We start from the raw sequence: 14,554 nt of genomic DNA on the forward strand, positions 1-14,554 counted from the left end.
AAACTGAAATTCCACCCCAGAATCAACAGCAATGTTAAAACTCTTTCTTCCGAGCTTCAAGCGTTCAACAGAGCCCCTTGTTGGAGCATTGCCAAACCTACAATTCAATCAAAAGAGGAGAGATATAGTCCCCAGTATGGCTGAAGACTCCTTCTGATGTCAGGGAGTACTCTACAGAGAAAGACAGCTTGTTAGGGTCAATTGTACCCTTACGGAAAATATTTTACCCTTACAAAAAAACATAATCATGATTTTAATAACATTATTTTGTCAAATAGAAAATATGTCAAACCCTATTCGCCGTACTGTTTGGATAAATCAAAAGTAACAGATCATTACAACAAACCAGTTAATCTACTTCAATCTACTACACATTCTATTATGCCCAGTGTAAACAAAGGATTTTGGTGATGACAGCTAGGCTCCTCATATGAAAATGTGCTGAGCTTGCACACACTTCAACAGCTATTTATAGCCTGGCATGACTGGAACGCTTCGATTGGTCTTCGCACCTACTACTATTGCGAAGGAAGGGCCGCTGAAGTATTTTCCTTCCTATTGTAATCCTCTATAACACCTAGTGAGGGAGAGTGAAGTACAGTTCAAACAGTATCGTGGGGAGACGATTGAGATGATATACAGTAACTGTCAGTTAATGTTTTTTTCCATTGCATCATCAGAAGAGGTGGAGCTATCTGTTAAAGGAGTGGTAGTAGTAGTTGTAGTTGTAGTAGTAGTAGTAGCAGTGGTGGGAAAAAGTACCCAGTTGTCATACTTGTGTAAAAGTAATAGAAATAGATACCGTAATAGAAAATGACTCAAGTAAAAGTGAAAGTCACCCAGTAAAGTACTACTTGAGTAAAAGTCTAAAAGTATTTGGTTTTAAATATACTTAAGTATCTAAAGTAAATGTAATTGCTAAAATATACTTAAGCCTCAAAAGTAAAAGTATAAATCATTTCAAATTCCTTCTATTAAGCAATCAAGACAGCACTATTTTCTTGTTGTTGCTTTTTTACAGCTAGCCAGGGGCACACTCCAGCACTCAGGCACCATTTACAAACCAAGCATGTGTGTTTTTTTTTTTTTTTACAGCTAGCCAGGGGGCACACTACAGCACACAGACACCATTTACAAACCAAGCATGTGTGGTTTTTTTTACAGCTAGCCAGGGGCACACTCCAGCACTCAGGCACCATTTACAAACCAAGCATGTGTGTTTTTTTTTGTTTTTTTACAGCTAGCCAGGGGCACACTACAGCACACAGACACCATTTACAAACCAAGCATGTGTGGTTTTTTTACAGCTAGCCAGGGGCACACTCCAGCACTCAGGCACCATTTACAAACCAAGCATGTGTGTTTTTTTTTTTTTTACAGCTAGCCAGGGGCACACTACAGCACACAGACACCATTTACAAACCAAGCATGTGTGGTTTTTTTACAGCTAGCCAGGGGCACACTCCAGCACTCAGACACCATTTACAAACCAAGCATGTGTGTTTAGTGAGTCTACCAGATCAGAGGCAGTAGGAATGCATTCAAAATGTAATGAGTACTTATGGGTGTCAGGGAAAATGTATGAGTAAAAAGTACATTATTTTCTTTAGGAATGTCGTGAAGTAAAAGTAGAAGTTAATAGTAAAGTAAAGATACCCCAAAAAAACGACTTAAGTAGTACTTTAAAGTATTTTTTACTTAAGTACTTTACACCACTGAGTAGTAGTATTAGTAGTAGTTGTAGTAGTAGTAGTATTATTAGTAGTAGTAGTATTAGCTGTGGTACTGTAGTACAAGTAGGAGATGCAGCTCTTCCTATAGGGGTCAGAGGTTATTGTTGTTATTGTTATTGAGGTGCTGGGTGAATAGACAGTCACAGTGTTAGGTGTCTCCAATGGGTGTTAGCCTGAGAGGGCAGGAGTGGCACAGTACAGGGGTGACTGAAAGGTTGGTTTCTGGCTGCTTATTCTCTATCATGTACTGCTTAATAAAGACGTTTCACCGTTGAGCCAAAGAACTCCACACCTCTTTGCTACCGTGGAAACAAACAGGGATAGAAGGGATAGAAGGATGTCAGAGTTATGAGTTAGGATCGGAAACTTGGTACTACGACAACGAAGAGTGTCTTCTGGGGGTATATTGTTTCATGGGATTTCATAACTCCACCTGTGCTCAAAAGGGAAAAATCCATGAGCTATGTAACTTTGTTTTCCAGTGGACTAAAGCAGAGACATTAATTTGTTATACAAACAGAGTATTGATCAAACTCCAATTACATAGCTACAGGGATTGTTTCATCCAATGTGGACATATATAGTTTCCATACTGATACGGAACGTATTAGTTAATTCAGTTGGAAAAAGAAGGAAGGAAATGTTTTCCAGAGATGACAAGATGTGTTAGAAGAGGAAAAGGATCCCTAATTACACAACGTAATATACCTCCCGGTTCTACTATCCAAGCATTTTAGTTCAGTTCCATTAACTACTGTTCTGTCAAGTTTTAAAGCAGCAACTTTAAGAACTTAAAATGTTTTTATATAACTTTCTTTTAGAAATTAAGTTTTAAACACCGGCTGAAACAATGAACAGGAAGTCCAAACAGAAATCTAAATACAGTAGGAATGTGGATTTTTGACAAGTTGCTTCTCTATCGGTTAGTACTTAGAACATCTAGTGTACATTGTAATGTGTTAGACACAACTATGTAAATAATGACGCTCAAGACAAGACAGCAGTGCCACATTAAAGGTAGACTCCGCAATATGACATCATCAAATGAGTGGCGACTTCCTGCTTACAGAAATCAATAACAACCCAATTCCAATTTTTGCTTTTCCCAATGTGGGCATCCCTGTAAGTGGCATATATAAATTGGGGACAACCAGTGCTGGCAGTCTTGGCAGATTTGAATTTGGTTGTTGCTGATTACTGTAAGGAAAAAGTATAGCCGCTGTCGATGATGATGTCATATTGCTGAGTCTACCTTTAATAAGATAATTGCATGGATTTCTTAAGGACAAACTCAAATGGAGCCAAATGTGTACGCATCCCTTTAGCTGTCTGAATTTCCTTTGAAAGCTTTCCATGAGACATGATATAATGTGCCATGCATTTCCATATCAAAGTTCCACTGCTCCTCTGGTTTCAAAACTCAAACACGCATGTTGCACTTGAAAAAAATAATAATGGGGTAATGCTATAACCCAGACAATGTTCCCTAAATGAGCTGTTTTACAGTGTTGGAAAAATCCTGCATGAACTTGGAAAAAGTGGGTTCCTCTAGCAAAAAACGGAAATGCAAACTCGGCCTTCTGGATAGGCGCAGTCAATTTTCCTTCTCAAACATATTCATTTTCTCATTCATCATTTGCGTTGCACAAGAGTAGCGTAACAGTGGAGGAATTTACATCTGGTAGGCAATGGATTTAACTCAGATGGTCAGAGAGTTAGGCTAACCCTAAAATGCTTAATCATTTATGAATTGTGTGATTTTCTGCATGGTCACTGACCGGTCATTAAATTCGATAATCTGGGTCTAGCACCCAAAAATATTTCAGAACTCGAAACAGATCCCTGATTATCCCTTAAAGTACACATATTTTCCTATGGATAGCTCTGCTGCTCACGTCATTGACTTTTATTTTATTTTATATTAGTCTTATTGTATTATTTTTGTTATATATATTTTATATAAATATTATTATTTTTAAAAAAAAATGTCATCTTTATCTTTAACTCAACATTTTTGGAAAAGTAAGCGTTTCACTGTTAGTCTACACATGTTTACGAAGCATGTGACAGATAAAATGTGATTCAATTCGATGTCAGCACTCAGTGTCCTAATTCTCTACAACGTACCACATTGGGTATAAAGGTATTTCCACTTTAAATGAACAACAACTTTAAAAGCTTCATGAATGCCTCCATAGGTCCTCACAAGTCATTGTATATTGATGGTGGGAAAATAAATACATTTGGTTATGCTACATTTGGCTATGTGTCAGATATAAAAACCTGTATTATAACACTTTGATAATATATATTTGCTTATAAATATTTTGTATAGGCTTACTAAGACAAAAATCTAAAGAGTGCCCCAGAGACCATAAAAGTATTGGTGGAGTTCATGTACATGGTGGCAAGTCCACTCATAGCGATAAACTACTACTGTAGCCTATGAACCATATGAAAGAATGATCACAACTGCAAGAAAGGCCTATGTTAATTGAAAACCATAAACTCAACATTGGCCATGTCCTCTTACTTAAACAAAATGGTTGCATATCCAGTACTTGATCCATTCACAAGTTCCACATACTCTGAGATGCATCCTGTTACAAGGTAATAATACATCAAATTGGCTAAATGGCTATCTTTGTATTATGTAGCCTAGGAACCAAGCCACTGAAGTGTGAGAGAGTAAGGGCCTGATACAGACCTGCATGGTGTTGTAACTAATGTCTGTTAAGTTTACCTTGGCTTCTCAGTATGTCCCATTCCACTGCTTCCTCCACTGGGCACCACACTGAACTTGTTAATGCGCTGAATTAGGTTTTCTTGAAATATTTATTGGTTTGGGTTACCCGGTCCCCATGATTTAAAAAGACCTTTCCAAGATAAATGCATCAGGTAGACCTTGAGTGTTTAATTGCCAGTGTGTGTATTGAGTGTGAATAGACTTACAGTAGCAAATGTACGGAACAAAAGTCCATAAAAGGATGATGCATAAGCCCCAGGAGCTGACTGTGTTGCCAAAATCCAATCCAAACAATGACATGCCATTGTTGACCATTGGCATAGAAGCCAGGATAGTGGGGCCTTGTTCATATATGAAAAGTGAAATTCATTTAATATGTACTGATCGGTCAAGATTTTATTTAACCTTTATTTTGACAGGGAGTCAATGCTGAGACCAAGGTCTCTTTTCCAGATGAGCCCTGTTTAGCACCACAATACACGTCAAAATACAATACACACATTAAACTACACATCCATATACACATAAAAATACACATTATTATACACAACAATACATTAAAAGCAAAACACACTCATAAAAAACAGACATATTCTTTAGTAAAAAGGTCCCCTAACAGCCATCTGAACTGTCCCAGAGGCACCGATTCCTCCAATTTTAAAGTGCATTGGAGATCATTCCACACATAAGGTGCAAAAAAACAAAATGCCTAAATAAGTTTTGCTGGGGTCAATTTAGCGGTCTATGATTTCAAACTTGTTTTGTCTTATATTGCCATTAGAAGTTTCCATTCGAAAATTGTATTGATGGAAACTGAGAATTCCTCAAAAAGATTCCATGTTCGACAGGACAAGCAAGCCAACCAATAGCCTAATTTTATTTCCAGCAGGATATCCCACAGGCTCAAAACCAGACAGTATTAAGACAAAAGCCTACAGGACTACTGCTGATTTTTACAACTCAGTTAAAAGGCACAAGTTACAGTAAAGTGACTAGCAAACATTAACACTGTGCAGCCTAAAACATTAATGTACTGTATATAGTATATACTGTTTTCATTTTTTCAGCCTCTGTCCTACAGTAATTTTTTCACATCCCTACAATGAAGTTATTGTGTGCCGCTGTCTGCGAGAAGGCTCAGAAATGCCTTGGCGCATGAGCCGGAGACGTCATGGATTCCTGAGTGTGGGCTTTGCAGGAAAGCCCTGAGTCTCCGAGAGATGGAGCCGCTCCAGGTTTCCATGGCGAAGCGCATAAACAGGAGGAAACACTGAGGGAATCCCGTTATTTTACAGCATTGGACCATTATAAACACCCAGAGCAGGGAAGGAAGCCGCTCCTGATACTGAAGTAATCCTCAGAGCAAGGAAAATAAGTTCATACCATGACTATAGCTTGCTGGAGTCTATTTTAGCTCCATGTTTCTGAATTTATAAACTAGTATTGGATGTCTATTACTTCATTTTTACTTAGCTTTTTACGCGAGTGTGTTTCTACTGCTATGATAGGATAATATTTTTTTATTTGATAGATTTTTTACTGTATTTCAAATGTTTAGAGAATCTTGGAGATTGGCACAGTACCACAACATGAGGTCGATGGATCAAGGTATGGATGCCGCGTGCTGAATTGTGATCATCTGGTAATTTATCAACCCTATTGATTTTCGAGTAGCCTAATAGCCTAGTCCTGGACGTGTGTAAATGTAATGTTACATTGTATATTCCACAAAATAAGGTTTATTGACTTTGTAGTTGTCTAATTTTTTGTAGCATGAGTTGATCAGCCCATAGCCTACCACGATGAATAGCTATTACATGCCCCCTAGACAGCCATTCGGGAACACTATAGCGCCGTGTAAGGTAGGCTACTGTAGTGGTAGGCTATACGTCATTGTAGTCACATGAATATGAGGCTTCAGGTTATAATTCTAATTGTTTACATGTATTACCAGTAGCCTATTGGCTAACATCATTCTTAAAATAAAACACTGATGACTCTATAAATGGCAGTAATGTATCAAAATTCCTAATAATACTATAATGGTAAAACATTTATGATAGACATTGTTACCTGTTACCTAAAGCCTATGGGATGGGACGGGACATCATGGCATTTGCATTATTAATTGTGACTGACACAGTATGTGCAGGCAAGCTCAGTGCTTCCTTGGGAGTTCAGTATGTTGACAATGCCAAGGCAAGATACTTTCAGGTAAGGTGTGTATGGCTATTGAACAGTTTGGTTTGGGATTAATAAATAAGAAATTATATAAATGTGTATTTCAGTAATAAGCCATTTCACAAATGTTTGCTAGCAAGGCATTATTAGGGTGCACCTAATGTTTGCATGGGACTCTTTTTCAGTTATTGTTGCTAGGAGCAATTAGGAGTAGGACCCACACATATTTCAGACTTCTGCTGTAAACATTCACAATATAGCTATTGCGGTATGGTGTTATTACAACGCTATAACAATGGTTGTACTGTAATAGCTGATCAATTAGGGTTTGCAGGTATAATAACTACAAATGGCATTGTTCCACTGTCAGGTTTATCACAAATATTAAGTATTCTACTAAAGAACATGTTTAGACACCAAGGAGCACAGGCTAGGGTTTACATTACAATAATCTGTCAACTTTATCTAGCCTGATTCTATAACTAATGGTGCTGTTTTACCAACTCCTATGGTCATTGTCATGCCACAGCACAAACAGATCCAGGACCAGCAGTCAGGCTCTCTCAATTCAATGTAGATCAGGGCTCGTATTCATAAAGCGTCTCAGAGAAGGAGTGCTAATCTAGGATCAGTTCCCCTTGTCCTTGTAATCATATTTATTATAATCTAAAATGATAAACTGATCCTAGATCAGCACTCCTAATCTGAGATGCTTTATGAATGCGGGCCCTGGTTTTGGGCCACATAATGTTGTTTTTTAGTACGTTCCGACTGAGCACCCTGGGAGGTGCCATTCCTATGGGCAGTTTGAACAGAGGTACATTCTGTGCTGTTTCATGAGTACAACACACTAACTGTCCTCGTGGTTCCTTACAGCTGGTGGGGGCCTGTCTACAAGAGGATTCTAATATCCCATAACTCTTTGCATACATGAGGAAGAATTCTAAACAATGGGACCAGCTATGCTAGTTAGCAACGACATTGGTCCCATGAATCTGTTTATTTTCAAAAGCTTCCTCATGGAATTATTAGGTTGTCCTGACCTGGGTATCTTCAACCTAGTCTACAGTACTGCCTTAGAAACATTTCCACCTAAACAGTCGAATCCTGAAGCTGTTTCCATTGGATTTACATGCAATGAACCAATGCCAGCTTTAGAAATGCCTTTGTCAAATTTAGTTTATAAAGGGTCTGGTATAAACGTTTATTAGTAATACATTCATTAGAACATATAGACCATACCAGTGAATTTGTAGTAATTCATCATTTAAATATTTATTGACTCATTGATACAGCATCTGGGATGATGGGTGAAAATTGATGAAAATGCTCATCCAGTAAGCCAGTCTAGCATCCGTTCATACTGTAGGCTATATAGGCTACTCTAATTGGGCATATCTTTACAGTTTGAATTCAAAGTTACAGTAAGATACCCCTATATGCCATGCGTAATTGCTTGATGCCAGACACCCGGGGGCAGCAGCACATCAACTGTACCACTGATGCAACTTATCACTATAAAGTTGTGCACCTGCAGTGATCATAAGGAGGCGTGATCACTCTGCCTTTGACACCTCGCATCGTATTTATTTAGGGATACGATATGAAAATAGACACGCCTTATCTCTACATGCGGTTTAGTTTGAAAGAAGAAGCTTAGCTGCTATTACGTTGCACTTGCTGCTCATTCTTTTCGCAGTTTATTTTTATTTTTATTGAGGCATCAGGGACGCATTATCGCTTCAATTGAGCAAGTGAATATTCTATCATAGCCTATCCATCTGCATCAAGGCCTCTGACATCGCAGGCCTTAGTGGATGAAGAGAACAGCCAGAGTAACATCATTGATTCTACAAACGATCTGCTTACTTTCATTTTTATTATAAGTAGATTGTTTCAAGTCAGACAGATGAGCTCGTTTTACGACGGAAAATACCCTAGTGAGTTAGGGTTGGAAGAGGAACTGAATCAAGTAAACTGCCAAGATGAGTTGGAGTTTGATTACTTGTTTGAATATGAACCACCTTGCAACAACTTTCCCGGGGAAGATCAAGGTTTGTCCAATGGCTTGTCAAGTCTCCCGCGCGCTTTTCTTTACTTTTTATGTGCATTATATTACTTTTCAGACAAAAACGTTAAATGCAGTGGCGTCACTGAAAACAAATAAACAGAGATGTGATTTTGACAGAATGTTATTGTCCTTCCACTTCTAGTTCTAGTAAACATTACTAAAAGGAAATTTAAAACTTTTGACAAAAATGAAACAATTGATCCTGCATTTGTTATACATTGTATAATCATGGCTAGCTTGTTTCAATACACGTTCTAACTGGAAAACATCATCTGTCATTTGTTTTATGTACATAATGGGTTAATGTTTACAAATATTCTAACATTCACAAAGGGACCCTTTTGATGATGTGAATAGTTCCCACACCTAAGCCTTTAGTTTTCTATGATTATTAATCAATCTGATCAAAGGGATTGAATAAAAATTATTAACAACATTATTTGAAATTGTTGTTTGTTGAATTCAAAGAATACATCATTTTACATTTACATTTTACATTTTAGTCATTTAGCAGACGCTCTTATCCAGAGCGACTTACAGTTAGTGAGTGCATACATTATTTTATTTTTTTAAATAATCATACTGGCCCCCCATGGGAATCGAACCCACAACCCTGGCGTTGCAAACGCCATGCTCTACCAACTGAGCTACATCCCTGCCTGCCATTTCCTCCCCTACCCTGGACGACGCTGGGCCAATTGTGCGCCGCCCATGGGTCTCCCGGTCGCGGCCGGCTACGACAGAGGCTGGATTCGAACCAGGATCTCTAGTGGCACAGCTAGCAATTTCTATTTAATGTGGCTCTGATCTGTATTGCAAACATGGAGCCAAAGAAAGATGTGTGATTTCTGAGAAAACGTCATATCTTTAGTGAGAAATGATTTTACAGACTATGGACAGTCCCTTTATAAATAATATATTTTGTTTTGATGATTTCTCTTCCTTGTCCTCTATCTCCCTCTCAGTAGATGAGCCACATCTCTCCTCACAGAGAGTCCTCAGTCCTGCATCTGGTCTGGCCTACCCCCTGGAGGAGGCTTCCCCCTACGACATCAAGTGCAGCGAGCACAACCCAGAGAGCCTCTCTGGTTATGAACACCTGGAGGCTAAAAACTACCTGGACCACACTAGGCCTGGGGGCATCGCCCTGAGCCCCAGGATCGAGATCACACCGTCGCGTGAGCACTACAGCCATGGACAAGACTCCCTGCAGAACCACCCTCTGAACATCAGCCCCCGGCCCACTCTGACCGTCCCGGGCCACGACAGCCTGGCATACCGCGAGCCCCTGTGCCTGAGCCCAGCCAGCAGCAACTCCTCCACCAGCTGGCACTCGGAGAGCTACTCCCCCTGGGCCTCCCCCTGCGTGTCCCCTAGTAGTGGCCAGACCGGGGCCGGAGACCTCTGCCCCCGCTTCCAGAACATCCACACCGGCTCCCCCCGCACCTCCCCGGGAACTTCCCCCCGCACCGAGGACGGCTGCCTCGGCCCCCGTTCGCCCTCCCCATCCATCAGGCCAGGATCCCGCTCCACCTCCCCACAGGGCAAGCGCACATACGACATGTACAGGAACCCCAGCCTGATCACCGGGATCCGCTCCCGCAGTCCCTCCCCCCACGGGGGCCACGGGGAGCACCCCCAACAGAATGCAGGTGCCCACTACGGGACCCCCAACAGTCTGGCTGAGGCCATGAACGGCTACGGCACTGTCCAGCCTGATCTGATCCCCACCAAGGTAGTGAAGACGGCCAACCAGGCGTACGCCCTCTACCCAGAGAACCACAGGGAGGTCAACTACCTGGTGTCCTGTGAGCAGGACGTTAAGAGTAAAACTGGGGCGGAGTCCTTCTTTGTGATCCCTCCCATCTGGACCAAGCAGCTGGTCCCCAACCTCTGCAGGTGAATGGTGTAGGAAGCCTGTACTGTATAGGTAAAGGGTGCAGTTAGTAGGCCAGTACTGGATTACTTTCTGCATAGCCAGGGACACACCCATATTATGAATCAGATTTAGTGTCTATTACATTGTATTACATGAGTTATATGACCACCTTAGGAACCACACTTTAAGTAGCCTAATCATTGCACAGAAAATTAACCCTTTTTTCCAACTCTTATTTCCTGTAGCATCCCAGTGTCTTCTCTGCCCCCTCTGGAATGGCCTGTCCCCAGCCATACAGACCAGTACGAGCTCCACGTTGACGTGCAGCCCAAGCCTCACCACCGAGCCCACTATGAGACAGAGGGGAGCAGGGGAGCGGTCAAAGCCCCCACTGGAGGTCATCCTGTTGTCCAGGTACGCTGCTGGCTCTGTATCACTCTTAGAAAATAAGATGCTTTTTGGGAACCTTTTTTGGTTCCATGTAGAACCTTTTCACCCAATGAAGAACCATCAAAGAACCCTTTAGGAACCCTTTAGTGAAAGGAATCTACAGTACCTTTAACCAAAAAGGTTAATATATATTCTAGAACCAAAGAGGGACAGGCGAATAACCCTTTATGGTTCTAGGTAGCCCCTTTTAGTGTAGGACAGTCTGAGTAGGAAGGCCTGTTACGTGTAATGGTATTTCCTAGTCATCATTATAGCATGTTGTTCTACTGCCCCAGGGCCTGGCTTAGGAAAATGACTACTGTGTGGTACTGTGTACGTTCTATCTGTCATCCTTTACCTCATCCTTTCTCTCACTATCTCTCCCTATCTCTCTCACTCCTCCTCTCTTTTTCCCTAGCAGCCTTTCACACTCACTGAAATTAGTTAGAACGTGCACTGATATCTTACACATGGTAGCTACTGTATCCTCACATCAACTCCCATACTTGAATTCCAGACATTACTACAGTAAAACCCTTCTAGGCTATTATTTATTTAATTTTCTATGAACAATATACATTGAATATACCAAACATTAAGAATATCCCTTTCGCCCTCAGAACAGCCTCAATTTGTCGGGGCATGGGCACTACAAGGTGTCGAAAGCGTTCCACAGGGATGCTGGCCCATGTTGACTCCAATGCTTCCCACAGTTGTGTCAAGTTGGCTGGATGTCCTTTGGGTGGTGGACCATTCTTGATACACACAGGAAACTGTTGAGCGTGAAAAACCCATCAGCATTGCAGTCCTTGACACACTCAAACCGGTGCACCTGGCAACTACTACCATACCCCGTTCAAAGGCACTTAAATATTTTGTCTTGCCCATTCACCCTCTGAATGGCACACATACACAATCCATGTCTCAATTGTCTCAAGGCTTAAAAATCCTTCCTTAACCTGTCTCCTGCCCTTCATCTACACTGATTGAAGTGGATTTAACAAGTGACATCAATAAGGGATCATAGCTTTCACCTGGATTCACCTGGTCAGTCTATGTCATGGAAAGAGTTCTTAATGTTTTGTACACTCAGTGTATTTTGTGTGTTGTGAATTATTTCAAACCAAGTGTCATGAAAACATTTGTCTTCTTGCTAAGAAACACAGCACTGCGGTACCCCTCACAGCCCCATGTTTTCAACCACAAGCAGATTTATTTTTATTTGGTCTCATGACAGTGGTCTCAGGAGACAGGAGTGGTGAGCTTTTAGTCAGGCATACTGAATGCAAAAATGAAAAACAGAAATGTAAGCTGAACTTAAAGCGCAACTGAAGGCAAGAAATAACTTATCTAAGAGAAAGTGGCCTATGTGGCATCGATATTGTTCAGAAACATTTATTCTAGTGTCAAAATTGACTACAAAGTGTAAATAGGATAATTTTGGTCATAAAGTCAGTCTCGTCAAAACTAAGTTTTGTAAGTGAGTTCGTCATGACTTGAGGGTTGGGTTTTGATTTCGACAATGCTCACTTGCTCACTAACACGGATACAAAGCTGCGGCGATTGCACTCTATCCAATCCTACTGCAGAACACACAGACAGTGAGCCAGACTGCCCAGCAGTGCAGCGGATCTGACTTTGTTTACATGGAACTACTAACAACTGTTGAATGTAGGCAGAAACTATAGTGACATGAATACGTGGTGTTGAACACAGGTAGCTGAGTCTGACACAGTGAGTAAAATAGTATACTGCTGCAAATACTAAACAGGCCATTTGAGAAGCCGGTTGCCATGGTTGCAATGAGTGAGTCAGAGCGAGGGGGACTGGGAAAAGTAAAGTGGAGAGAGTTCAGAGTCTGGGACTGGGAGGAAGCCAGCCACATGATTGGACAACACCAGGCACAGTTCGCTGACCGTGAGAGACAGAAAATGGAAAGTGAGAAATGCTTAATTTCCGCCAGGCCAGGTTCTGACAATCAACAACAACAAGGAAGCTTTCAAGACGTTGCCGTGGAAACATTAAAATATGAACTGAAAATTATAGGCCCTGCTTAAAATATACAGACGTGGAAATGCCTTTTATGAAAGAGCGTCTGAACGCATCGATTCCACATGTATTTCTCTGTTGCTCATTAAGAAAACAAGATTTTAGTCTTGGGGATGTAGTTCGATGTGGCAGTTACTAATGTTTGTCCCCAATGAGACACCATAGGAACAAAGCCAGTATCACTTCCTCAAAATAGTCAGACTGAATCTAAGATAACTAATGAAATCTGATCATTAATTGAGACGTTTTTGCTGAGGAGGTTTAGTTGGGAAATTGTACATCTAGCTAAGGTGTCTGGTAGAGTATTTCTCAAGTAAAAAAATGTGTGTCATGTCTTATGTAAACAAAGTCCGATCCGCTGCGCTGCTGGGCAGTCTGTCTCAGTATCTGTGTGTTCTGCAGTAGGATTGGATAGAGTGCAATCGCCTCAGCTGTGTATCCTGTGTTAGTGGGCAAGTGAGCATTGTCGAAATCAAAACCCAACCCTCAAGTCATGACGAACTCACTTACAAAACTTAGTTTTGAACGAAACTGACTTTATGACAAAAATTATCCTATTTACACTTTGTAGTCAATTTTGACACTAGAATAAATGTTTCTGAACAATATTGATGCCACATAGGCCGTTTTCAATCAGAGAAGTTGTTTCTTGCCTTCAGCTGCGCTTTAAGTTCAGCTTACACAAGAAATGCTACTAGCTGTATACAGCATGTATAAATTGTGTCAAAATGTAACGAAACTTTACATTTCTGTTTTTCATATGAGTATGCCTGACTTAAAGCTCATCAATCCTGTCTCCCGAGACACTGTCATGGGACCAGTGTGTAAAGGGGCCACCAAGGACCAAATGAACAGAAGTCTGCTTGTGGTTGAAAACATGGGGCTGTGAGGGGTACCACAGTGCTGTGTTTCTTAGCAAGAAGACAAATGTTTCCATGACACTTGGTTTGAAATAATTCACAACACACAAAATACACTGAGTTTACAAAACATTAAGAACTCTTTCCATGACATAGACTGACCAGGTGAATCCAGGTGAAAGCTATGATCCCTTATTGATGTCACTTGTTAAATCCACTTCAATCAGTGTAGATGAAAGGGAGGAGACAGGTTAAATAAGGATTTTTAAGCCTTGAGACAATTGAGACATGGATTGTGTATGTGTGCCATTCAGAGGGTGAATGGGCAAGACAAAATATTTAAGAGCCTTTGAACGGGGTATGGTAGTAGGTTTTAGTGTGTCAAGAGCTGCAACACTGCTTGGTTTTTCACACTCAATAGTTTCCGACACCTTGTGGAGTCCAAGCCCCAACGAATTGAGGTTGTTCTGAGGGCAAAAGGGGGTGCAACTCAATATTAGGAATGTTTTGTACACTCAGTGTATATACACCCACCACACACACAGATGCAGATTAGTGGAGAGACCGGAGACTACCTTGGAAGGAAACATGCAAAAACCACAAAGC

At 40.9% G+C, this 14,554-nt stretch overlaps 1 protein-coding gene across 3 annotated transcripts in view; it reads left to right on the plus strand.

Annotated features, from left to right (window-relative positions):
* The first annotated feature begins 8,321 nt into the window (after positions 1–8,321).
* The window catches only part of nfatc2a (nuclear factor of activated T cells 2a), a 38,919-nt gene continuing 32,686 nt past the window's right edge, over positions 8,322–14,554 (plus strand). For 2 of the 3 annotated variants that reach the window (XM_084184891.1, XM_084184893.1), the window contains exons 1-3: positions 8,322–8,714; positions 9,697–10,630; positions 10,856–11,024. In XM_084184891.1, coding sequence (XP_084041017.1) covers positions 8,570–8,714; positions 9,697–10,630; positions 10,856–11,024 — 1,248 coding nt within the window. In that variant the 5' untranslated portion in view covers positions 8,322–8,569. The remainder of the gene's footprint in view (positions 8,715–9,696; positions 10,631–10,855; positions 11,025–14,554) is intronic. The other variant, XM_084184892.1, reaches the window with a different exon arrangement.

This window comes from Coregonus lavaretus (assembly GCF_964263955.1).
Source record: "Coregonus lavaretus genome assembly, chromosome: 20".
NCBI classification, from domain to species: Eukaryota; Metazoa; Chordata; class Actinopteri; order Salmoniformes; family Salmonidae; genus Coregonus; species Coregonus lavaretus.